We start from the raw sequence: 24,040 nt of genomic DNA, 5'->3' as shown, positions 1-24,040 counted from the left end.
CAAAAACCTTACAGGGAAATTGCTATCTGGTACCACTAATAGCAGCAATATGGTTAGAGCTGGGTCTCCTCACACCTAAGGGATGGGCTCAGTCCAAAACCTGAACCAGAAGGTTCCACAACTTGGAAAAAATCCGCTTTTTTTAACCCAAATTTTTCAGGGCAGGATTGTTTCTATTCCTAACCTACCTGCAGAATAAATGGCTCAACGAGTCCTTTCTGTACTGCTTAGTGGAAAAAAATCCAGTGCGATTTCTGCCAGAAAGAGAGGGTCATTTTGGGGGGTGAGGTGCTGGCCTGCAGAAAGCACGGCTTCTGTTCTTGGTTCAGCTGCAGGCTTTCTGCCCGGTGTACGGCCTCTGACCTCATCCTGTGCTTCTCCCATGGCTGAGGCCTGAGGTTGCATTCGCACAGCGCTCTGAGGAGCACCCTCAGCCCCTGCGTGCAGACACGGCTGCTGAAACATTGCTGGAGCAATGTTTGGGGTTTAAAAAACTCTTGCTGTCAGGAAGGGCAGCTCCATTTTCCCACCTTTCATCACGAAAAAAGACAGTGATTCGTAGAAGGGCTCCGATGGGACCCTGAGCGATTCCTGGCACCAAGGCAGCCCTGCCTGGGGTAGCAAGGTCCCTGTTCTCGCTGGAGGGTGGTGGGCACAGGCTGCAAGGCAGGCAGCTGGGTGGATGCCGCAGGGAAGCCAAATCCCTTGGAAAGCTTCAGAAAGACTGTAAGCAACAGACAGGGTAATTTTGCCTCTTTCTCCTCCCTATGATTTCCACTAGACTTTTTCCAAAGGCTGAGCGTAAAATTTCTCACAGGCCATATTGATACCGAGTATGTATCTGATCGCTGTCTCTAGATGCACTCAGTCCCTCCAATAATCTTTATAGCTAGACAAAGATGAATTAAGTCTGGATGCAAAAGAAAATACATTAAATGAAAGCTGAGAGATTTGTGGTTGTTCAGCCTGGAGAAAAGAAGGCTCCAGGGAGACCTTATTGTGGCCTTTCAGTACTTAAAGAGGGCTTACAAGAAAGATGGGGACAAACTTTTTAGTAGGGCCTGTAGTGATAGGACAAGGGGTAATGGTTTTAAATGAAAAGAAGGTAGATTCAGCCTACATATAAGGAAGAAATTTTTTACAATGAGGGTGGTGAAACACTGGGACAGGTTGCCCAGAGAGGTGGTATATGCCCCCTCCCTGGAAATATTAAAGTTCAGGTTGGACAGGGCTCTGAGCAACCTGATCTAGTTGAAGATGTCCCTGCTCGCTGCAGGGGGGTTGGACTAGATGACCTTTAAAGGTCCCTTCCAACCCAAACTATTCTATGATTCTTGATTCTATGATTCTAGGAAAGAAAATATATTAAAACGCTGTTGGTGGAGGTATTTTCCCAGGGCAAGATTGGCAGGGTGTGTTGGTGAAGGAAGGTGAAGACGGAGAAGGCTGTATGCAATTTCTGGACAAGTATTATATGGAAAAAATTTCCCATGCCATTGTTGGTCTCCTCAGCAGCTGGCTCTTTGCCAAGGCACGACACAAGCCTTCAGGGCAGGACTAACCTGTGTGAAGCCCAGAGGGGCAGCAGGTTCCCCACCGCCTGCCTTAGTGTCATCCAAACCGAGTAGTTCTCCACCTTGAAAAAGCATAGAGAAATGAAATCCCAAACTTCTGCTGGCTCCCAGGCCTTTGTGGCAAGTTTGTGGTAGTGCAAGCAGGCACGGGTCCAGGCCCTCAGACGTTGCTGGTCACCGCAGTACTTCCCCTCAGGCACAGAGCAGACACCCTCCCAGATTTCCTAGCACGGGCTGTGCTTTTGAACTGGGACAACCCAGTACATCCTCTGCCCTTCCAGACTCCCCAAAGACCTGGCACATCTCAGGCTGCTACTTGCTTGGAAAAAAGAGCAATACAACGTGATACTCAGCTAGTGGAGATGCTTTTTGAGGCACTTCAGGTTCAGGAGAAGGGGAGAAAAGAGACTTCTCAGTCTGGACGTGGGAGTCCCGGCACCCCTCACCACGCAGCTGCCCGGCGCGGGCACAGACCCTGCCCTTTTCCCAGGAAGGAGATATTTTGGTGAGGTTTCTCCAAGGCTGTGCAATCTCTTTGCTCTTATGGCCCATGGTAGCTTTTCAGGGTGCAAAGACAAGGACCTTTGCCTCCCTCCAGAAGCCCTGGAGCTGTGTCTCGCTCCCCATGGGGATGGGAGCACTTCTCAACCCATCCCGCCATTTCACCCTCCCAGCAAGGGGAATTCCTGGCTGTATTGTGTCACCAGCACACTGTGAAAAAAAAAAAAAAAGCAAAAAGCAGTGTTTCCTATAGATTTCCCTGGCTGCATGACGTAGTTGTGATCAAAATACCCGAGGCAGCATTTTCAGAGCTTCCAGTAAGAGCATGGGCTAATTAAAGGATTTTTCTTGGCACAGAGGACCCTCCTCTGGCGGTGGCTGAAGGAAACAGGACAAACTCAGACATCAGGCATGGCAGCGCGCCAGCTCGAGCCTCCTAAATCCTTTATCGGTTGTCACTTGGATGATCCAATTGCCACAAGTGACTACACTCTGAAAAACCCTTCTTCTTAAAATTACTGATAGCAAAATACCTCTTTAATCTACTCATCATCAAGCGATGCTGGCCTTCATCATGCTGCCAGGGCATCCCCAAATAGTGACGGTGCCCAGGAGGATGTGAGATGTGTAAAAGTAATGGCAGCTATGGTGAGGGAATGCAAAAAAGATCCCAAATTTTAGTAAAGACTTCCCCAGAGACGCAGAGTGCTGCCCAAGGGACAGGAATTTCCCTGGGGAGCAAGGCTTGGACTACAGCTTCCTACCATGAGAGGAGAGAATAAAACAGAGCCCTAATTTTTTGGGAGCATCAGGAAGGACCCACTCCTCAGGCAGAGGTTTTCCTTCAATAACCAAGTGTCCTGGTTTCATTGGGATTTGGTTTCAGTTCGTGGACAGCCATGGTTGTCAAGGCCCTCAGCAGTTAAATCTGTGGCAGCTGACCCAGGCTGGCCCACAGGTGTGTTCTATATCATTAACACCAAGTTCACTATAAAAGGGAGGGCTTGGAGGGAAGAGAGGTTTTTTCCCCCCCCCCTCTCCTTTACTTTCCTCCCTCATTTCCAATGATTGTGATCCTGGAGCAACTTGCTGGTGCTCTGTAGATAACTATAGTTTTGTCTCTTTTGTGTTGTCGTTTATATTGATTTCTTTATTTCATTAAATCTGTTTAACTTCAACCTAAAAGTCTCCCTCCTTTTCCCAATTCCCTTCCTCATTTGGGGAAGGGACATTGAGTGATAGAAAAACTGTTTATTGTGTAGCCCTGGGTGCAGGCTAAATGAGGACACAGAGTCTGATAACAAACCCAAAACAAAATAAAAAAGGGAAAAAGAAGGGAGTGGCCAGGCTTAAAAGCAATAGTTGGGGTAGGCTGCCTTGGAGTAATGCACAGCCATGTTCTGGGTTCTTGATCTACATCCTGGGTGTTTTATGGATGGTAACTCCAGAATTAACTCAGCTAGAAAATAATAATAAAAAATGCAAGAAAATCAGCTAGCACCTTCCCAAATCAATACAGCTGACAGCAATTAAATTATGGGAAAGAGAAAGTACTTGATTTTGCATTAAATTGCTTTTTGTTATTTTTTAGGGAAACAAATGCTTTAAAAACTTGATGGTCTTTTACTGAGTAGATGAATAAATAAAGAAACCTGGTTTGTTCCTAGACAAACAGGCTGCATTCCGGAATTAATCAATGCACTCGAGGAGAAGCAAATTAAAGTGCTGGTAGTTTAATAACACAAGTCAGATGACTTTTTATGATTTGTAGAAGAAAATTGTGGAGTGCCCCCAAGTGAAGGCAGCCTGCGGAGCAACAGGAAAATGAAGGGTTGAGCTTTTCCCAGCTGGCTTTAGCCTTAGCTGTGTCGTTTGAGAAACATCCCTTCTCAGGCTGGTGGAAAGAGATGGATGGTTGTGGAAACAGGGTGCAAACAGGGGTGTACAAAGAGGTGGCGTGAGCGTCTCCACAGATACAGAAGGTGGATGCTGAGCGTAAAAACTTCAATTTCAGGGTAGTCTCAGTCTGTGTGTCTAGTCCAGCCTTTCTTTTTTTTTTTAATTTGTGCCAGATCCCAAGGTGATGGTGAGTGGTGGGTCCAGGATCTGCTTTGATATCAACTTATCACCTTCTCAGAGCAAGCATGTGCGGAAGAAACAAGAAGGGGCTGGCAGCGGGTACTTCCCGGGGGGGAACTTCTGGCTGCAGAGGTGGTTGGGGCTTTTTGGTGGTGGGGTGGGAAGCAGCATGAGAGCCAGGAGAGTGCCCCCTGGATTTCATTTCATGGTTTGAATGGGAGTCGTCAGTCGATTTTCCTCCTGGGCCAGAAGCCAAAACGAGCAGGGAGCCTCTGTCCTGGTAGTCTGATAAATGATCAGTTCAATCTGTAACTCTTACAGGGCCCTTAAGGCAACTTGCTCCAGCCTGCGAATAGAAGATACAGCCACACTTGGTGCCAAAATGAGATGTCAAATTGCACTGCCCTTCTGAGTGAAATGAGAGTTATGCCTCGGACATTATCACGTTCATCTCGGAGGCCTGCCTGCAAAACCCTTAAGTTTTCCTACAAGGGAATAAACCTGACGGCTGTGCATCGAGCAGGCTTTCAAACACAGGCATGCCCCCCTCATCTGCACATATGCTGGGCTTTTATCTGCGCACCAGGAATTTGCATGGGGATGCTGGCAGCTGCCTCAACACAAGTGACCTTCTGTCCCTGCCAGCAGCCCGGCTAGCCCACAGCAGCGTATGTGGCACAATCACATCTTGTGCCCTGCCAGGTCCTGCTGCATCCCATGCCATCCCACAGCATCCTGCTGCATCCCACCATGTCCCTCTGCATCCCACTGCCCTGTCACCAAAGGAGAGCTCATTTATACTTTCCAGCTGTGCTGGTCCAGGGGAAAGATACTGCCTTCTTGACCAGCCTTCCCTGGCTTGTATAGAGATGGCACCTAAATGTAAGCAGTGGGGCTTATTCAGTTTATGCCCTTTGATTGAATACAGGTCACTGAGATAATTTAGGCCAGGGAGGTGGCTTGCTCCTCAGCCAGTCTACAAATGCATCTCCATTTTGATTGCAAAGGACTGGAGAGAGGGACGCTGAATGCCAACATTTATGGAGCCACATGTGTTATCAAGGAGAGGAAAAGAAAGAAAACGCCTTACTAAAACTAAGCGGCACGATGGCAGGCAGAGCAAGCTGCTGCTCCCATCGGCACGATGGCAGGCAGAGCAAGCTGCTGCTCCCATCGCCCATGCAGCAACATCTGCAGCCCAGCGGAGGTTTGGGGATGGGCAAGAGGATCCCATGGCAGCCCTGTGCCGATGGACACCCCCTCCTCCAGCTGTACCCCACGCCGTGGCACGGGCAAGGGTGTCATGCAGTCGCTGTGTTTCCTCACTCTGCTTGTGCAAAACCACTTCATCAGCCACACTGCTTTTCCTGCCAGGCTTGTGGCCCTGTGTTAGACTGCGTGGTTCATTTTTTGTTAGTTAATTAACCTGGCCTCAATCTGTGGTTTTGTCGCTGTGACTTGTTATGGCGACTGCTTGGTCCTTGAGTCTGTGGTTTCGCCCATCTGCTCCCATCCTGGAGCTTCCAGAGTGAACACCTCTGAAGTACAGAATAGCTTAACTTCTGATCAATTGTATTTAAATCTCACAGTAGCTGTGCACAGACCAACACACATGTGCACCTTTTTATTTTTTAATGCTAGGAAAAAACCCTAATTCTCCCCACCATTATTCTTTCTCTGCTGGCTTATGCATTGTGTCTTTATTGGCTCTCAAGCCTGTCTGCTTACCCTGCACTGCCTGGGAAAAGCTCTGGAGAAGACCAGCCCTGCATTGGAAACTGTTAGTCACAGACAGGAGGGAGTGGACAAGTTTACCTGCTTTGATGGTTTGCTTTGGAGGTTTGTCACAGCCTGACACAAGTGAGCACCCACCTTGTCCGGGCCCCCATTGCACTCGTGGACCCTCGGTGCCATCGGGGTGGGGACAACTTTCCCAGAAACCCACTTCCATGAAAACTGAGGGAAGAAAGTAGTAATTGGGTATAGGGTTAGCTAGCAGTGTGCTAGGTTAGGGTTAGCTAGCAGTGTGCTTTTTTGGGAGGCATGAAAAACCATTTTCAATATGGTTGGGGCATTTTTCCAGATTAACTGTTGTTTAAAAATATCCTGACCTTTTAAAATGTCTTCATAAACCTGTCTCAAATGGGTTTCTTAAGGATAAGCCTCACATAAATCTGAAGCAAATATAATTGAAAATATTCCAGATTTTTGCTCACACTTTCTTTTTCAGTCTTGCAAGGAGCAAAATGTGGTTCTCCCACTTGGAGACCGTTGAAGCTGAGCTTTCACCTCAAGGCACCTTGTTACAGGTTTAAAATCTCCTCGTTGTTTTCAAACAGTGTGCCCTGGCAGCTGGGAGAGCAAACTGCATCCTGGGGTGCATCAAACACAGCACAACCAGTCGACCAAAAGAGGTGACTGTCCTGCTGTATTCAGTGTTCGTGTGGCCTCATAGAATCATAGAATGGTTTGGGTTGGAAGGGACCTTAAAGATATGTAGTTCCAACCTCCCTGCTCATCTTGCGCGCTGTGTGCAGTTCTGGGCCTGAAAATTTAAGAAGGATGTTAAAGGTACTTGAATGCATCCAGAAGAGGGCAACAAAGCTGGTGACAGGGCTGGAAGGAACATCCTATGAGGAGTGGCTGAGGACTTTGGGCTAGTCTAGTTTGGAGAAAAGGAGGCTGAAGGGCCATCTCATGGCTCTCTACATCTTCCTGAGGAGGGGATGTGTAGAGGGAGGTGCTGAGCTCTTCTCCCCAGGATCCACTGACAGGACATGAGGGAATGGCTCAAAGCTGCACCAGGGGAGGTTTAGACTGGGCATTAGGAAGCATTTCTTCACCAAGAGAGTGGTCAAACACTGGAACAGGCTTCCTAGAGAGGTGGTTGATGCCCCAAGCCTGTCAGTGTTTAAGAGGCATCTGAACAATGCCCTTAACACCATGCTTTAGCTTTGGTCAGCTCTGAATAGGTCAGGCAGTCGGACTAGATGATCAGTGTAGGTCCCTTCCAACTGAAATAGTTTATTCTGTTCCATTCTAGTCTATTCTAAATAAATTATGTATTTTTTGTTTTTAATTAACTTTTTTTCCCCTATACAGAAGCACTTTCTGTTCGTAGCCAGCCTTGATAACAAGTGGCTGAAAACAAAGGCCAGTGCCAGCAAGTGGAGGCGATTCCAAGCATTGGCTGCGTTCCCAGCTCTGCTCATGCCGTAGCGATTGCTCCACGGCCCCAGGCACCCTGCAGTCGCTGCAGTACAAAATACCGAAGTGTATATGAAGACGTACAGATGTCAGTGCACGGCCAAGCAGTTACGAAGAGGAAAGCAGCTCTGATGCTGACATGCAGCATCCCAGTGCTGCCGGTGTGATGGAGGCTGCTGGAAGGCATTTAAAGTAATTTTCTTTTTTTCCCCCCTTATTTTCTTCTTTTCAATCCCATTTCCTGCAACCCTTCAGCTGTTTCTCTGGGGTCAGTCATGGGGCAATAGACAGGTAAGGGCTTGCAGAGTTAGAATGCAACAGGCTGCTTTAAGCTGGGGCAATAGAGGGATATGAGGGCTTTGTTGGATTTCAAGTAGCTGATTAAAAAAAAAAAGTCCAAGCTGTGGTAATACAGCCACTTATATTTCTCCTTGTTTTTTTTCCTGCTCCCAACAAACAACAGAAAATGTAAATTGCTTCTCTCTTCAGACAACACTTAAGAAGTATTCAAGAGCCTATTATGTAAACCTGAAGAAGTCTGCATGCTTCCTTCTGCTTGCTTTGAAAAATAAAAGTTTTCTCCTCTTCAAAAACCAGTCGGTGGGCTCCGATGGCTCCTGAGAGCCAAGCAGAGCTGCCCCTGGCCTCACCTGGCCGGAGGCAGTGACCTTTGGGCTGTGCTGGAGGTGCTGACTGCAGACCCGTCCTTGCTGTGTGGCAGAGGATGATGAGTTTAAAAGCTGTCCCCAGCACAGAGCTGTTGGGCAGGAGGAACCCCACGCTCAGAGAGCAGTGGTGGAAGAGGGAAGGGGACAGGCTGAATTTTAATTTTATTTTAAGCAGCATTTCTCTCTACCTCCTGGTGCCAGGGGATGGAAAATACTGGTGGTGCACCTATTCCTGTGAAATTATTTATGTGGTAAAACACCTCCTGGTGCACACAACATTAGGAGGACTGCTGTCCCAGAGCTGTGCCTTGTCAGCTGCCCTCCTGCTTACAAAAATGTGATATTTTTGTCCTTTATTTTTATAATGGACCTCTAGGACAAAGAACAAACCCTGTCTGCAGTACGTGAGAGGAAACTGTGGTGGTGCTACACAGAGAAGAACAATTGGCTGGAGCAAGATCCTAATGAATGGCTATATCAGACTGAGTGGGGACCAGGGAGCTGGGGGGCAGAGGAGGGTCCATGGGTATTTGTATGGAAATCTGTAGGGAAATGTGTTTCCTCTGCTTGCACTGCCGCCCTGGAGGGGGATGCGCAGGGGCTGGAGGTGCCCCATGCAATGGGGAAGGTGCAGATTTGCCAGAACCTGGGACCTCCCCGTTGCCCCTTTTCTGTGGGGCAGAGGTGTCTACTGAAACCTCTCAGTATTTGATGTGTCCCCAAAGCCTCGTGGTAGGAAACACTACTTGACTTTGGGTGAGTGGGAGCCAGCCACCAAGGCGGTCGCTGGTGGGCTACAACAGCAGCCAAATGAATGCAATAAAACCACACAGGGTATTGCTTTAGAAAAGCTGGCATCTCTCTTTCTCTCTTTAGCACCGAATAATCCAAGAACCAGGCTTCCTTGCGCCATGGGCCTTGGGCTGCCGCTTAAAGCAACACTCAATGGGCAGAAAATGCTGCCACCTGGATTTGACGGTTGCATGCATCACCAGTACCATTGGATATAAATGAAATAGCTCACTTTTAAGCTTCAAAATTCAGACAACTTCAGATGAACTGCAGCTCTTTGTACCTTCATTGTTCATGATCATTTCCACAGGCACCCATGGGAGATGAACCTTTGCCCACAATGCCTTCCATGGTGTCATCATTTGCCCTTGGTTTCCAGATGATGCCAACCCAAACTTTCTATTTCCATCATCTTACGTGGAGCTGAAGATTGAATCTCTTTCAGTTATAATGGTTTTATTGAGTTCTTGGGGGTTTAGCAAAACAAACCATCTACGAAGTTAATTGTGTCTGCAAAATGACAGGGATCTTACAAACTGCAAACACCCTGCCCACTCGAGATAAAATTGGTTCATGCAGCTCTAACAGTACACATGACTGATTGATTGAAAGAGTTTGTCGGAAATACGGGTTTTTAGTAAACATAACCCCCACATTTTCATCAGCAATTTGATTGATAAAAAAAGAGCTTTGCATTTTAATGTATTTACCATGAAAACCTCAATATCCCCCTTCTTGCTTCCAAGTTTTGGAGCATTTGCGTGTGAAGAATAGGACAAGAGCAACATCAGTGGTTGCTGAACCCCCTTCAGCGGGCAGTTGTGCAGGATGTGAAGGACGTATCTGCCAAGACACCACTTAAACCAGAGGCGTCTCTGCTGTTTTCATTAACAAAAGGGCCCTGGAGACCACACTCATCTTTTGTTTGCAGGCATGCAAGCGGTGAGCAATATCTCTGGTGTGCTTTGGGTTTTTCTCAAGGTCCAAGTGGCAGTTTGTGGCCTCCAGGTTTTGGGGAGGAAAGTGGTGAAGGAGGGAAAGGTGGGAACTGCATCCAATGCAAGCCTGGCTGCAGGGACAGCTCGGTGCCTTCATGCACATAAAATGGGCCATCTGGGAATAAACTGGAGACTTTAAGACCTACAGCTTTTGGAAAACGCGGTGAATAAGCACAAGCAATATACCACTGGGAATTTCAGGCCAGGAACTACTAACCTTAGCTACAGCAGTGCAGTGTTGGGTTTTAGCACCAAAGGGCTGCGGGGCTGCAGTGAGAGGCCCCTTGCTCCAGTTCTGAGTCAACACTGTGTCTGGAAACCAGCAGCCTGACCTGGCTTGGGGCAACTGCCCAGATAATAAACTGGAGTTAAAGTCCCAGGACATCTCCCTGCAGAGGGAACCAGGCACTCCGCCTGGTCTGGGCAGCTTTTATTCACCTGGTGCCAGCTCTTCACTGACACTTTTCCCAGTCTCTCAAAAGGCTCCTTCAAGCATTTTGTCTTCACTAAGAGACTATTTCCATGCATGCTCTATATGTGCTGCAGCAACACCAATGACCATGCTAAATGTTCAAGTCTTTAATCCACTTTTAACAAGGTTCTTGTTCAGTCACACCTCCCACGAGGCCACATCGCAGGCAGGCGTTACGCAAGACAAGCTGATGAAACAGGACTTTGAGGGCTGACCTAGCTAAAGTCCTTCCAAGCAGCAGAGCTGGCTGCCGGACCTGGCTGTCTTTGCCTGCCCTGGCTAGGATGTGCTAAACCTCCTCTTGGAAGGATTTATGTAGTGCTGTACTTCATGTATCAAGGGAGGCATTATTGCTCAGGGAAAATAGCCATACTTAAAACCACGTGGAAGCTGCTGCTCAAAACAGAGATAATTCCTCATGCAGCTATACAGAAAAACCTTCCTTAAAAGTTAGTGCTTTCTTTTAACTGCTCTTTTTCCATGTAAATAAAACATGATTCTTGTGGCACAGTTACCATTTTCAACAGCAGCTTCTAATTCCGGATCTTGGGATTTGGGGGTGGTCAGCCCCCCCAGGAAACCCCAGGAAATTTTGAAGACATAAAGCACCAGAGATCCCTCTTAATGTGTGATGCACTACAGGGTTTCACAGCCCAGGACAGCTGGAAAACACTCGTCTTGATCTCGGTGTCCAGAACTAGAGACATTTGTAAGTCCCTGTTATGAACCTCTTAAGTGAGGGTGAAAGTATTTTGCTGTTATTTTTTTTAACTGAAGATACACGGGCTCTGACCATGCAGCATCTCCTTCTTCAGCAGGAAGGAGCCTCAGCGAGGGGTGCACACCGTGACTGCTGGAGCTATTATTAATGGCGAAGGCACCTGTTGCTCACAGCACAGTAGTCCCAGGTGCGAGTGCTTCAAAGGGCCACTCCTGATGGCAGCAGAGGACTTCCCATAGCATCTTTGACAGCAGGAAGCATAGTCATCCCAGAGGCTTTTCAATGGCCAGGATTACTGTTGGAAAGCATGGTAGAAAAAACAGAGGCATTATGCAATGGCACAGGAGATTCCTGATGGAGCAGGAAGGATTTCCCCACCACATCTGTTGCTTCTCTTCCAGGTTGCTAACCACCTAAAGTTGTCCTGGACACTGCAAACAAATGTGTGGTCTCAGTCTAGTGAGCAGTGGAGGGCTGCTCATGTTCTGTGTGCATGGGAGGACACCAGGGTCCCACTTGTTCTGGCTCCCGCCTTGATTTTCGACACAGGGAGGATCCCTGGGACTGGTACTGGGACCTGCCCTGGTCAGAGGTACTGGCTAGGGAGCGCTCCTGACCAGGGCACAGCAAGCACGTTCCTGTTTGCAAAGCAAACACCAACCTACCTCCATGTGAGTCAGTACAGCTGCGTTGCTTCATACCAGCCGGGTGTCCAACCCCGTTATCTATGCTCAGCTGCAGGCAACGAGCCAAATTCACTCATGGTGTAGCTCTAGTGAAGTTTAAGGTCGGTACGAATAAGCCCGCCAGTGGGCAGAGAGGGGGATGTGCAGAACCGCTTTGCAAAACCAACGTGGTTGGAAACCTCTGAAGGTGTCCCCCCTCTCTCTACCTACCTTGGGACTTCTGAATAGCATCTAGCAACGCTTTTCCTTCCTGGCTTCACTACATCTGCATAACCCTCTCTCTGGTGGCTTCTGCAGTGTCTTTGACATATATCTGCTACTGCTCCATCGCAGTGCATGGCCTGTTGTATCAGCATCATTTTTCTGAACTGCCACGTGCACTCAGTTACAAAAGCCCACTGCTGAATTTAATGCTGGACTGAATAATGCCCGAGGTGCTGAGCAGCCTGGATCAAGAAGTAGCTGCTGCAAAAACATGAGGCTATTTTTATTTTTCTGAGTTCAGGTTTTGATGCACATGTTATGATTAGGGCAGGCATTGTTACTCCCAGATGATCCAACCACATGCAGTTCTGACAGAATTTGTTTTAAGCTTAACATCTCCACATACTGCAACTTGTATTTGTGCAAAACCCTTTTATGTAGCGCCTTTAATGGATGGCACTCCGCAAATCCTCCACACTTGCTGTATGTGGATTGGGTTATCAGCCTACAAGATTTGGGATGTATAAGCCTGGAGTGGAGCCAAATGTGAGCATGACACTAGAAAGCTGGGCCAAGACGTAATGGAGCAGCACTTGTTAATTAAGTGGGTAGCACCTGCAGGAGACATACTGGGAGCAAGCACAGACTGCAGCCCTCAGCAGAATCAGGTGTGGATAAATGACAAGTCATGGTTCAGTGCAGGTAGATGGGAAAGTCATATCATGGAAGCAAATTATTCATCTCTGGTTGAATAATTTGGAAGGGTCTGAGGAAATTTTACTAGCTAAAGGATGAGCTCTCTCAGTCAACAAAGCACTTAAATCAATACATGGTGCCACTGGATTTGGCCACAGTGAGAAGTCAGGACTGTCATCAGCTTTCCAGTTTATGAAAAGCACAGAAGATCATTTAATGGCCATGAGGGAGTAGGATGGCAGGAGGATGGCAAACAAGTGCATGACTGCCTGGACGCACAGAGCAGTGATGTATAGCTGGAACATCTTGGAAAAAAAAAACCAGAGTGTTGTTTTGTTCGTGTTTTGACATTTATATGCCCAGTTCCATTGCACTGGTATATGTGGGAGATAGATATAATTTCTGAGATTAGAGTGCTAACCTGATAGAAGAGTTCTGGTTGTTGCTCAAAGACCTTTACACATCCAAGAGTGCTGCCATTCAGCGAGACCTAGACAGCCTAGAGAGCTGGGCAGAGAGGAACCTAATGAAGTTCAACAAAGGCAAGTGTAAGGTCCTGCACCTAGGGAGGAATAACCCCGTGCACCAGTACAGGCTGGGGGTTGACCTGCTGGAAAGCAGCTCTGCAGAGAAGGACCTGGGAGTTCTGGTGGACAAGTAGTTCACCATGAGCCAGCAATGTGCCCTTGTGGTCAGGAAGGCCAATGGTATCCTGGGGTGCATTAGGAAGAGTGTGGCCAGCAGGTTGAGGAGGGTTATCCTCCCCCTCTACACTGCCCTAGTGAGGCCACACCTGGAGTACTGTGCCCAGTTCTGGGCTCCCCAGTTCAAGAAAGACGAGGAACTACTGGAGAGAGTCCAGCGGAGGGCTACAAAGATGATCAGAGGACTGGAGCATGCCTCTTACAAGGAGAGGTTGAGGGAGCTGGGTCTGTTTAGTCTGGAGGAGAGAAGACTGAGGGGGGATCTTATCAATACTTACAAATACCTTAGGGGCGGGTGTCAGGAGGATGGGGCCAGACTCTTCTCAGTGGTGCCCAGTGACAGGACAAGTGGCACAAACTGAAACATGGGAAGTTCCATCTGAATATGAGGAAAAACTTCTTTACTTTGAGGGTGACAGAGCACTGGAACAGGTTGCCCAGGGAGGTTGTGGAGTCTCCTTCTCTGGAGATATTCAAAACCCGCCTGGACATGACCCTGTGCAACCTGCTTTGGCAGGGGGTTGGACTAGATGATCTCCAGAGGTCCCTTCCAATGCCAACCATTCTGTGAAGAGAAATTAATAAAAAGGATAAATCACTGAGAAATTAGTACACATAAATAAGAGTAAGAAATATGGAATGCTGTGATGCTTAATTCACAATTCTCTTCTTCTCAGTCATTAATTTCAGCAGGACTGCTTCAGCTGGCAACATTGAGCAGATGTAGAAGTGCTTGCAGAGTTCAGTGCAAATACTCGAAACAGCATGCGGGGGTCTGTTGTTGGTAATAGACCAAAACTGAGTCTTGTTTTAACTGCCTTGTGGAATCTTTTAATAAACAGTTTCATACTTTTTGAGGATTGGCCTCATGAATTTAAAGCTTTATTTTCCCTTATATGACAACTGCTCGACTACACTGTGAAGAATAACTTTAGAAGTTTATTTCTATTTTATCAAAATCAATGTATACAGCTGCAAAAAGCCATTAGTATTTGTTTAGTTAAAATGTTTCAAATATTAATAGCAGCTTCAAAATGTTGACAAGCCCTAAAGCCCAGCAAGTAACATGCTTTGATGTGTTTGTCTTCTGGCAGCTGAAGAGAGAACTTCTAATTTAAAATGAAAAGAATCAGTTTGCTTAATATTTTCTTTCCAAATGTGAAATCTGTTAAGTTTTTTTCTCTCCAAACTGTACTTTAAATTGTGTTTTATTTATATTATTTTACAATTTATTTCCCAAAAGAAAACGGAGACCTCTTGCTTACCGACATCTTACTGACCTGGTTCTGTGCCCCTAGGTATCTCGCTATGGAATTTTGGCACATGGAGGCCTCAGTGTGGCACATCTTCCTATCTGTCTGTAAGCACGCAAGCAATCCTGCTGAGGTCACTGCACCATTAAGGTCAGCAGGATTATTTGGTTCATTTAAGATTAAACTCGTACATGTTTGCAGGACTGCTGCCATAATGAGATATTTTATCTTTTAGTATGAAGGAAGCATTTACACTTCATGCATTTCAAAATACATCTTTCAGGATTTTTTTTTTGCAACAAAATACAGCAGTTATTGAGGCCTTGCTCCCAGCTGGGGTAAGTCAGCTTGCAGAAACTGAAGGGGGTATGATGGTTGTAGCAGCTGAGTATCTAGATCTACAATTTCGCTAAATATATGACACCGATGTACTACTCTCACACTCACAGTGGCAACTTTACACAACTATCTGGCAGCACATGAGCACCTCTCAGTCCCAAAGGAACCCTTTAATCCCTTACCCACACAAATAGTCTTTGAAATACTGAAAGCACAACAACTAAAACAAGGCTTGTATCACAAACGCATGGCTAGTGAGGAATTTAGGTTCTTTTTGACGAGAATAGCATCAAACAGCTCTGAGCTAAAGCCCAGTGATGTTCCAGCCCTTTCTGCTGCCAGCACCAGGCAAGTCCCATGAAGGACTGCAGGACACCAAACATGAAAGATGCGGATGAGTCAAGAAGCTCAGATCCTCACTCTCCTGCTGGGGCTGCTGCAGTAACTGAGAGAGGGCACACACATGTGACATCCATGGCATCCATTTTCGTCACTGAAAGGATTATCAAGCAGTGGAACAGGCTGCCCAGAGAAGTGGTTGAGCCACCATCCCTGGAGGTATTTAGAAGACGTGTAGATGTGGTGCTTAGGGACATGGTTTAGTGGTGGACTTGGCAGTGCGAGGTTAACTGTTGGACTTGATGATCTTAAAGGTCCTTTCCAGCCAAAACGATTCTATGATTCTATTCTAAGCTCCTGCTACGACCCCACGACACTCAGACTGACTTTAATGCCTTTGAAATCTATGAACTCTGCCTACCTGGTATCTGATACTGTGCCCTTCTGTGAGATCCTGTTTTATAAGCAGAGGAACTTTTCTAACCAGATGGCAATATTTACACATTTCAAAGTGTCATTTGATTTCCCCTCTGACATTAAAAAACTCTGCAGCTCCACACAGGTAAATTATTTATAATGGCAATCACTGCACAGTTTGTGTTAAATACAGCCAGTTTACCTTGCAAAAAATTACCTGCAAAGTCATCCCAACCAAGTTCCTATCAAGACCGAGGAGGCTGGTAGAGCAAGTAGAGATGTACAAAATAGGAACTGTCTCACTCAACAAGAGACATGTGCAAAGGAAGTTTCTCCACCTCAGCTGAGTCCTGCAGGCTTCCTTTCCAGAGAGCAGAGAGAAACTCTCTCCTCTGAGAGTGCTCTGTGGGTGTGGGACCCTGCTCTGCTTTAGAGGTGTGTGTCAGGACACACACCCCAGCAGCTCCTGGCTCATGTTGGCACTGGCAGTGCAGATGCCCACCTACCTTCATGTAAACTGAGTGCCCCCTCTTACTGCCCCATTTCTATTGTAATAATATGAAGCAGAAAAATGGCTTAACATTTTCAGCCAGTAACAAATGAGTCGATAGGTGTGCTTTCCTCCACTAAGATCTACAGACACAAACCCATGTTCCTTGTTAACTAGAGGCTGAAAAGAAGAACTTGTGCTTCAGGTACATTTTTTTTTTTTATCAATCGCATGCTTAAAGCTGTTCACAGGAGGCTGAAAATCCTGTGAATCCCTTAGTGTCTTTGCCCTGTCCCTAGTCAATTCTAATCCCCAAACATAGTTTAGCTACATGTGGATGTGTCATGTTTCATGAGAGTAATGTATTTACAGGCTGACAGCCCTTATTTAGGTTGCTTACATCTCTTCCTTTCATTGGCATTTTATAGTTTCATAGTACCAGTTCTGCCTTTGGGGAAGAGGCCAATGTATATATCTTAGAAAAAAAAGATCCTGAGTGGATTAGCAAGTGACGCATGGTAGGCACCGTGGCTTAACGGGTTGAGGCAACCCATGCAGGAGCCAGATCGCCTGGAACAGAGCATGGCATGAACAAACTCTGACCTTGTATAACTGATGGCAAGTAAGGCAAAGGCCATCTGAAAATCCACGATGAGGAAATATAGAAGTTGAGCAGCTGGTTCATACATGGTCATGGTGACTAGGTGTGAAAGAACCAAGCAGCCCTCCAAGGCTAAGCCACCTTGTGATCCGTCAGGCCGGCACAGTGTAGCCGCACAGCCATGTACCAGTGGCAATTTGTGATGTACAACCACGTAAGGTCATCTCTGGCATAACCTCAGGAAGCAGTGCAGCTCCCTGCTTTCGGGACTGGAGCTATCCCATCTTAGACCAGGCTCAAGCACCTCTGCATATCACTGCACCCTCACAGCTGGTCATGCCCCTTCCTGATCACCAAGGACTTGATTTAGCCTGGCTGAAACAACACTGAAGGTGCCTAACAACACTCCACCTCCCCTAGCAAGCAGGACTGACTTCTTCAGCAAAACCAGCCAGCTCATGGTAGTGCTACAGCACAGAAGATCACAGACCCTCCCAGGTCAAACTCTCCAGCAAACACAATGCACCAGCTCTTTGCCACCAAATCATTCCTCACAAACAAGCAGCAGCTTTTCCTCAGGAGTTGAACAGCCTGATACAAGGCCATGACCAACCAAATGCTAGCTACTCCAAGTGAAGGGCTGAATTACTATTAACGCCAGACTGGGAAGTCACTTTGCAATATGGATGGTCATTTATTTATTGTTTTATCATGACACATAAAATGCTATGGCTGCAATATCAAAATATGGTGTCACTTATAAAATACCAGTATTATTAATGCGGTGGTAAGATACTGTTAACATTTACAGAGAGGTGTGTGATAATTCAATAGTCTTGCCTAATGGTTTGCTCCAGTGACAAAACACCCTGGCAAGCAGATGATGGATGGAATACAGTGCCTATTTATTATCATGGTTTTTCCTCCTTGATTACTGAACGGCCTATAATGATATCAATAATTGTTGCTGAAACTAATGCTTTTGAATATGGTAGATAGGTCCTTTGTTTTTACAGTATGTGTCAGAATAAAAGAGAAGCATCTGAAAAATAAAGAGACGGCATTTTCTTACAAAATGAGATGAAAAAATAAAACAATATAAATGGAACTTTCAAGTGTTTCTTTTTATATTTAAAGCTCTTATTTCAATATACTGTATTTAAACATTCTTAAATAATCATTCTGTACCTTTGATTTTCTGTTTCATCTTTGGAAACAAATAGAGTAATCTCACTATAAATGTGTGCAAATAGAAAATATATAAATATATTTAAGGCCCATGTCATAAAAAGGTGGTCTCGGAATTGTCACTTTTACAATGATCAGCTGGGGTCCCTTTCATTTTGTCCTGCAAGTTATTTGAGCTCTGTTCTTTCAAGCCTTTGAAGTCCACATGCAAAGACGAGCCAAGCACACACATACTGTCCTGTGTCTCATTTTGTAAACTGCTTGACGACACCTGTAAAACAGTACCAATGTGACTGAACAACGGAGTTGATGTGATCCACTTCAACAAGCTGAAGTCTGCCTGGTCGACTGCTGAGCTCCATGGGAATGTTGCTCCCACAGGCAACGACTCCATCTCTGAAGTGCCGTGTTTAACTTCATGAAATCCTGTGGACCTTTCCAGACTACTTGCTGATGAGGGGAGGTTGTTTTCCCCATACAACACGGCACGCTGGGGAGAGGCAGCCACAGTCCGATCTGTTGCATGTTCTGCCTTTGTGTGCTCTTGGAAAAGTGACTCATTTCTTGGAGGAGATGCTGGCAAAGGTGTGCTTTGGTTATAAGCCTTATAACAATCACTAGCATTTGAGCCAAGGCTTGGTGAGAAGCTGTCTGCAAAGGGTTGTGTCTGACGTGTTGTTTCCTTTACATTCAACTTGGTCAGAAGCTGGGTGCGAATCTCTGGGGATAGTTTACTCAACTGGCGTCCAAGCTGAAGCTGGGTTGGGAATAGTGTTCCCTGAAGGGTTCTGTACAGAAATCTGCAAGAGGAGAATGTACACGTGAAAAGAACTGAAAGAAAGAAGTACTAAGATATTATTAACAGAAAATATCCAAGAAAAAAGGACAACACAGAAAAACATGAGCGTTTCATGTGCCTTTCTTATGTTTGACACACGAAAGCTTGCAGATGAAAAGCTCTGAATTCTGTGCTAATGTCTTTATTAATAACAAGCAGCATAACAAATCTATGCCTTTAGCCAGTGATCCACCTTGTGTTTACACATGGTCTTTCATCTTTCCTGATGAGGAATCAAGGGCACTGGGGGTCAGTCTGTAGAGCAGGCCTCCTACATCCATAAGTAGGCAAGTCAGGTCCACAATGCACTACCAGAATTTCTGTACTGTGCATGTTATGGGAGGATGGGTTGAATCTGGAAGCATCATGGAAAACCTCACAGGGTAGCAAATCTCTGCATGGTCAGGAGGTTCGACCAACAGTCTATAATTATCCCACTCCTGTGGTCTATGGCCAGGAGCTGTGGTCTGTTCCTGTGGTCAGGAGCACAGAAGAAGTTAGACAACCTGACTTCATGCAATCAGCTGCTGAAAAAAATTGACTTGGCTGGTAAGGCAAAAAGAAAGAGGAGGAGTGGAAAAAGAAATGTTTCTTGCCCTCCCAACCATATGCATAATGTGCTGTCATATATGAGAAAAGATATGAGAGAAGGTACAATACCTGGGCAGCAATGCAATGACTGGGGATATAATGCAAATAAAATAGAACATAGGGTCTCCCATCAGCCTTTCCATAGTCCAGTAGGGATTGGATGGAGGATGGCATACTGGGCAGGAAGCATTGTAAACCAGAGCCACAAAGAAAAATAAAAGGATACTGAATATACAAGATGACCAGTGGAGAAAAGTCTAGAACAAAAAAACAACAAAAGAATAATGATGGTTTATATTCTGAGAAATTTGCTGTGATTGTGAATTAATAGTTCTTAATTTCTGGAGCCAAATGCATGCACAGCAAGGAGTTTAGAGCCTTGTATTTTCAAAAAATTCTTATTATAGATACAACACTACAAAGCTGTTTGCAGATCACAGTTTAAAAACTTTTTCATGTTTGCTTAAAATGCTTCCTAAAAATAGAAATGTGCTGAGGGAACAAAATGACCATCTTCTGTTTTTGAAGAATGGCACTAAGAAAAGAATTACATATATGCCAGTGAGTTTCTATGTAGGCTGTGGGTACCTTACCCAAGTTTTGGTTTCAATAGCCAAATGTAGTATGATGGTGAAAAGAGCTATTGTGGTGATGGGAGTTCCCCAGGAGAAGATATCCACCTCTGAATCATAGTAAGTCTGTAAAGAAGGAGACAGAATTTAGCCCAAGCTGTGTTGCCAGTTCTCCTCAAAATGCTTGAAATGGAATGGCTTAAACCAGACACTTACAAAATAGGGGATGAAGAAGCAAACCAGGCTTTGATACATAGCATCAATCATGTTCATCCAAAACATGTGTGGTTGGTACTCCTGTGGCACAAAAAAAGTTAAGAAAATCAGAGCCTAATGAAAATATTGTTTGTTGGGATAGGTATTTTGAGGGGAATATTCCAACACTTTTAGGGCTTGTGCAAACAGCTTCACAACTTTGCCGATCAGTTAGATACCCTTGGAGATGAAGTATGAAGAGTTTATCTGCAAGTCAGTCTGTTCTGGGAAGACACTCTTCTGCATTTTTTTCCCCCTGGCAGAGGATGTAATTTGAATCTGACACTCAGGTCAGCAAACATTTATGAAGGTGTCCAGCTTTATGCACTACAGTAAGACCACTGATTTCAGGAGGAGCTCTCCGAGGTATAAGCACATGAATAAATGTGTTTTACATCATGTACATACAAGCACAGAGTATTCATCAGAGAGAAAACAGAAAATGCACACATAGTTAGAAAAGAAGATCCACAAAAATGATTTTCAGTAAGCAATGCAGCAATGTATGCTATGTTATAAATACATAAATAAATATACATATAAACACACACACATATCTGTGTGTCTCGGCACAAATTTGCTTGCTGAGAAACAATATTAAACTAACTTTCTGTTTAAATAAATATACAATTGCAGGGGTATGGATGGTCATATAAAAGACCTGGATATAAGGAAAAATAGTTTGTAAATGACAAAATGTTTATTTATCTAATTTTGGGATATAGGCTACATCTGCAACCACTGGGCTCATCAAGGCTCTTTACCTCTATGGAGAATATAACTGCAGCCTGAAAATGAGAATTGAGAGATGCTTAGAAATAATTATGGTGTTCTTTGGCCTACTGAAGTAATGTGCGGTTAAGCGCTGGAACAGGTTCCTTCAGAGGGACTGCAGAATCTCCATTCTTGGAGACATCCAAAACTGGACTAGATAAAGACCCGAGCAACCCTATCTAGCTTTGAAGCTGTTTCGAGCAGGGGGCTGGATCAGATGGCCTCCAGAGGTCCCTCCCAACCTAAATTATTCTATAGTTCTACAGGCTTTGAATCGGTGATATCTTTTTGAAAGAGATCCTACCTGAAGCAGGATTTTTGGCAAGTTTTAAAAATGCCTTTTTAGGCAACTGTTCAGACACAACTTCCCAACAAGCTTAAGCCGTTACAAGATTTCTATCACCTTAAAAATGTGCAAGAAAGGAAGGTATTAATGTTACAGATCTTTAAAGTGCAATGCACTGGAACAGAAGAAATGTAGAAAATGGAAAACAGCAGCTGTGTGAAAAAGAGAGAATTTGGACTAAAGCACTAAATGTAAATTACAGTAAAATTCTTCTTTGCAAATGTAAATGTAAATTTAAATTACACTAAAATCTCTCCAGGACAGTGTCTAGCAATGTCACTAGATGTGTAGGGTGCCAAATACAGGTGTACATTGAGGGGCAAAAGACAGTCACCGTCTCCTCTCAGAGGGCACGATATCAGATGCTTTTAAGAAAGGCTTTTGCCTTGGAAGCAACATCTCAATATGGATAGTTTTGCCAAGCAGAAAGATTTTCCCACAGTACACTGTAGCTGTAATTACCAGAAATGCTTTGGCTTGAATCGCTCCTGCAATTCCTTCTGTTTTCATTGTACAATTCAAGCAGATGGGGATAAGGTGTTTTCAACAGACATTTCAGCTGAATCTGTCATCTGCTGGTGAGTACCTCCCTCAGAGTCTAAGTGTATCGACCTCTGTGCTTACTCCTAAAGCCATCTTTCCCTTTTGACTGTAAAGGGCTGGGGCCTGAAGTTTTGAGTAAGTACTGTGAGGTTATTCTGTGAAAGTCTGCACTAAGCTACAAGGTTTAATCTGCTTTACTTTTGTGGTTATTTGTGAGCCTGGACCATGAGAGAGGTGTTCAGCTCAGGCAAGCATCCAGCCTTCTCTCTCATTACTTATTTCAAAATATAGCTGGTTGGTTGGTTTGTTTGTTTGTTTGTTAGTTTGTTAGTTTGTTTTAAATGTACTTTTGGCATTTAGATACTTTGACTCAGATGAGAAATATCAAGAAATAATAATAGTGACTTCTCGGACTGTTTTTATCAGTCATCCACCCTTTGGGAGCAGGGTTGGTTTTCAGTTTAAACTAAAGACGTCTAGGAAAAAAATTACAAAAAGCAAGAAGATTTTACCTCCATATTCTGGCCGCTTTTATAAAGCTGAGGTACAGCAATTAACACTTCAGCTGGCACATCCTTATCCAGCACACCAGTAATCAGTTGTGGAAGAGAGGAGAAGAGTAAATTAAAGAAGATGAGATACCACTGATCAATCATCGACGAGCCAGAGAAGCCGCAGTAGAACTGGTACCAGAAGAGAAGCGCCACAAACATCTGAAACAGAATGAGCAATGTGTAAATGTGACACGATAAGCAGGGTCATCATCCTATTGTGTTCTGAAACCATTCTGATTCCAGTTCTGCAAGGACTTCTCTATGAACGCTAAACACGTGAGCAATCCTTCTAAGGATACCTAGTCTTTAACTTGCCGTTCCTCATGCCTGGACCACTTTGCTAAGCTACAAAAATTTGGCACACCTTCAAGTCTTTGTGCTGCTGGAACCTCAGATCTCAGGTGTCAGGGATGACTTCACACAAAATTAACTTTCAGTTCGAATGAAACTCTTGATGTGCAATTTAACTGACTGTAAAAAGCTCTCCCAACCATCACTGACCTCTAGGTATCTAAGTACCGATCTCATAGCACTCACATTACTATTGTAAGAATAAGCATTTCCATAATAATATCCTCTGCTGGCTTGAGATGTTTTGGGAGGCTCAGCTGATCTACAATAGGTAAATGCAGAGCTTTTTTGCAAGACCAACATGAGAGTAGCAGCAGCAAGAGAGGTAAAATTGTAAGGTCTAGCAAATTTGTCTTAACTATTCTATCTCTGTGCTTTGAAAACCAGCAAATCAGCAGTGCTCTAAAGATTCCTCAGTCTCCCTTACTCTTCAGCTGTATAAAGAAATCAGCTGCATACACAGCTGCAGTGGGATTAATCATGTAGTTGGGTTGGAATCACCCAAAAAGGGACAAACCACACAACTCATTTCTTCTACAATCTCTGCAGCATTGAGAATCCAGAGGTTTTTAGGGCTAAGGAGAGGTGCTGATCTCACCTGTGAGGGGATTTTTGAGGCCCAGAAAAAGATGAGGAGCTTCCTAGGGAAGGAAATAAACTCTGAAGTTTGGTCCTCCTAAAACTGCAATTTTTATTATTCTTTGTAAAGTGATTAATACTAAACGGAAGGCAAACAGAAAAACCTTGCAACTGTCCCTCGAGAGTTTTCCCCATTTTAACCATGAAGAAGGGAAATGACATGACCTCTCCTTTCACTTCCTCTTCTTTTTATATTCTGCTCTCAAAACCTTTCAGCCTGCTGGAGTATGTTAACCCTTCATCATTTTTAGATACACAGAGGAAAATATAGATCTGTTCTATCTGTACGCCAAAATGTGGTTGAAATTTAAATGTAGGAGAAAAAAAAAAAGCTATGGTCTGCTTAGTCAGTGAAAACTGCTGTAACGGAAGTAAGCCTATCTTGTGAAGGGGAATTGCCGCAGATCAAGAGGGTCAGTCCTGCTGTATGCAAATATATATATATGTATATACATAGATGTATTGTATATATATGTTCAGGTAATGTTTGCATACTACGTTGAAGTGGCTTGTATATCAGCAACAACATACCTATCACTGTTTGTGAGCCCATACTATAAACTAACCTATTAAAAGTTAAATGGTAGTAGTTTTTTAAGGATCACCTCTAGAAATGTTTCTGTAAATATATTTAAGGAAAAAGATCTT

General features: G+C 44.8%; 1 protein-coding gene across 1 annotated transcript in view; it reads right to left on the bottom strand.

Moving 5' to 3' along the window:
• Nucleotides 1-17,477: 17,477 nt before the first annotated feature.
• The window catches only part of ATP10A (ATPase phospholipid transporting 10A (putative)), a 114,763-nt gene continuing 108,200 nt past the window's right edge, over nt 17,478-24,040 (bottom strand). The window contains exons 17-21 of the mRNA XM_068395645.1: nt 22,361-22,561; nt 20,147-20,227; nt 19,952-20,056; nt 19,428-19,615; nt 17,478-18,729 (exon numbers count right to left, since the gene is read on the bottom strand). Coding sequence (XP_068251746.1) covers nt 18,024-18,729; nt 19,428-19,615; nt 19,952-20,056; nt 20,147-20,227; nt 22,361-22,561 — 1,281 coding nt within the window. The 3' untranslated portion in view covers nt 17,478-18,023. The remainder of the gene's footprint in view (nt 18,730-19,427; nt 19,616-19,951; nt 20,057-20,146; nt 20,228-22,360; nt 22,562-24,040) is intronic.

This window comes from Nyctibius grandis, chromosome 2 (genome assembly GCF_013368605.1).
Source record: "Nyctibius grandis isolate bNycGra1 chromosome 2, bNycGra1.pri, whole genome shotgun sequence".
Classification (NCBI taxonomy): Eukaryota; Metazoa; Chordata; class Aves; order Nyctibiiformes; family Nyctibiidae; genus Nyctibius; species Nyctibius grandis.
The sequence above is the reverse complement of the archived record's forward strand: the minus strand, read 5'-3'. Positions and strand labels throughout refer to the sequence as shown.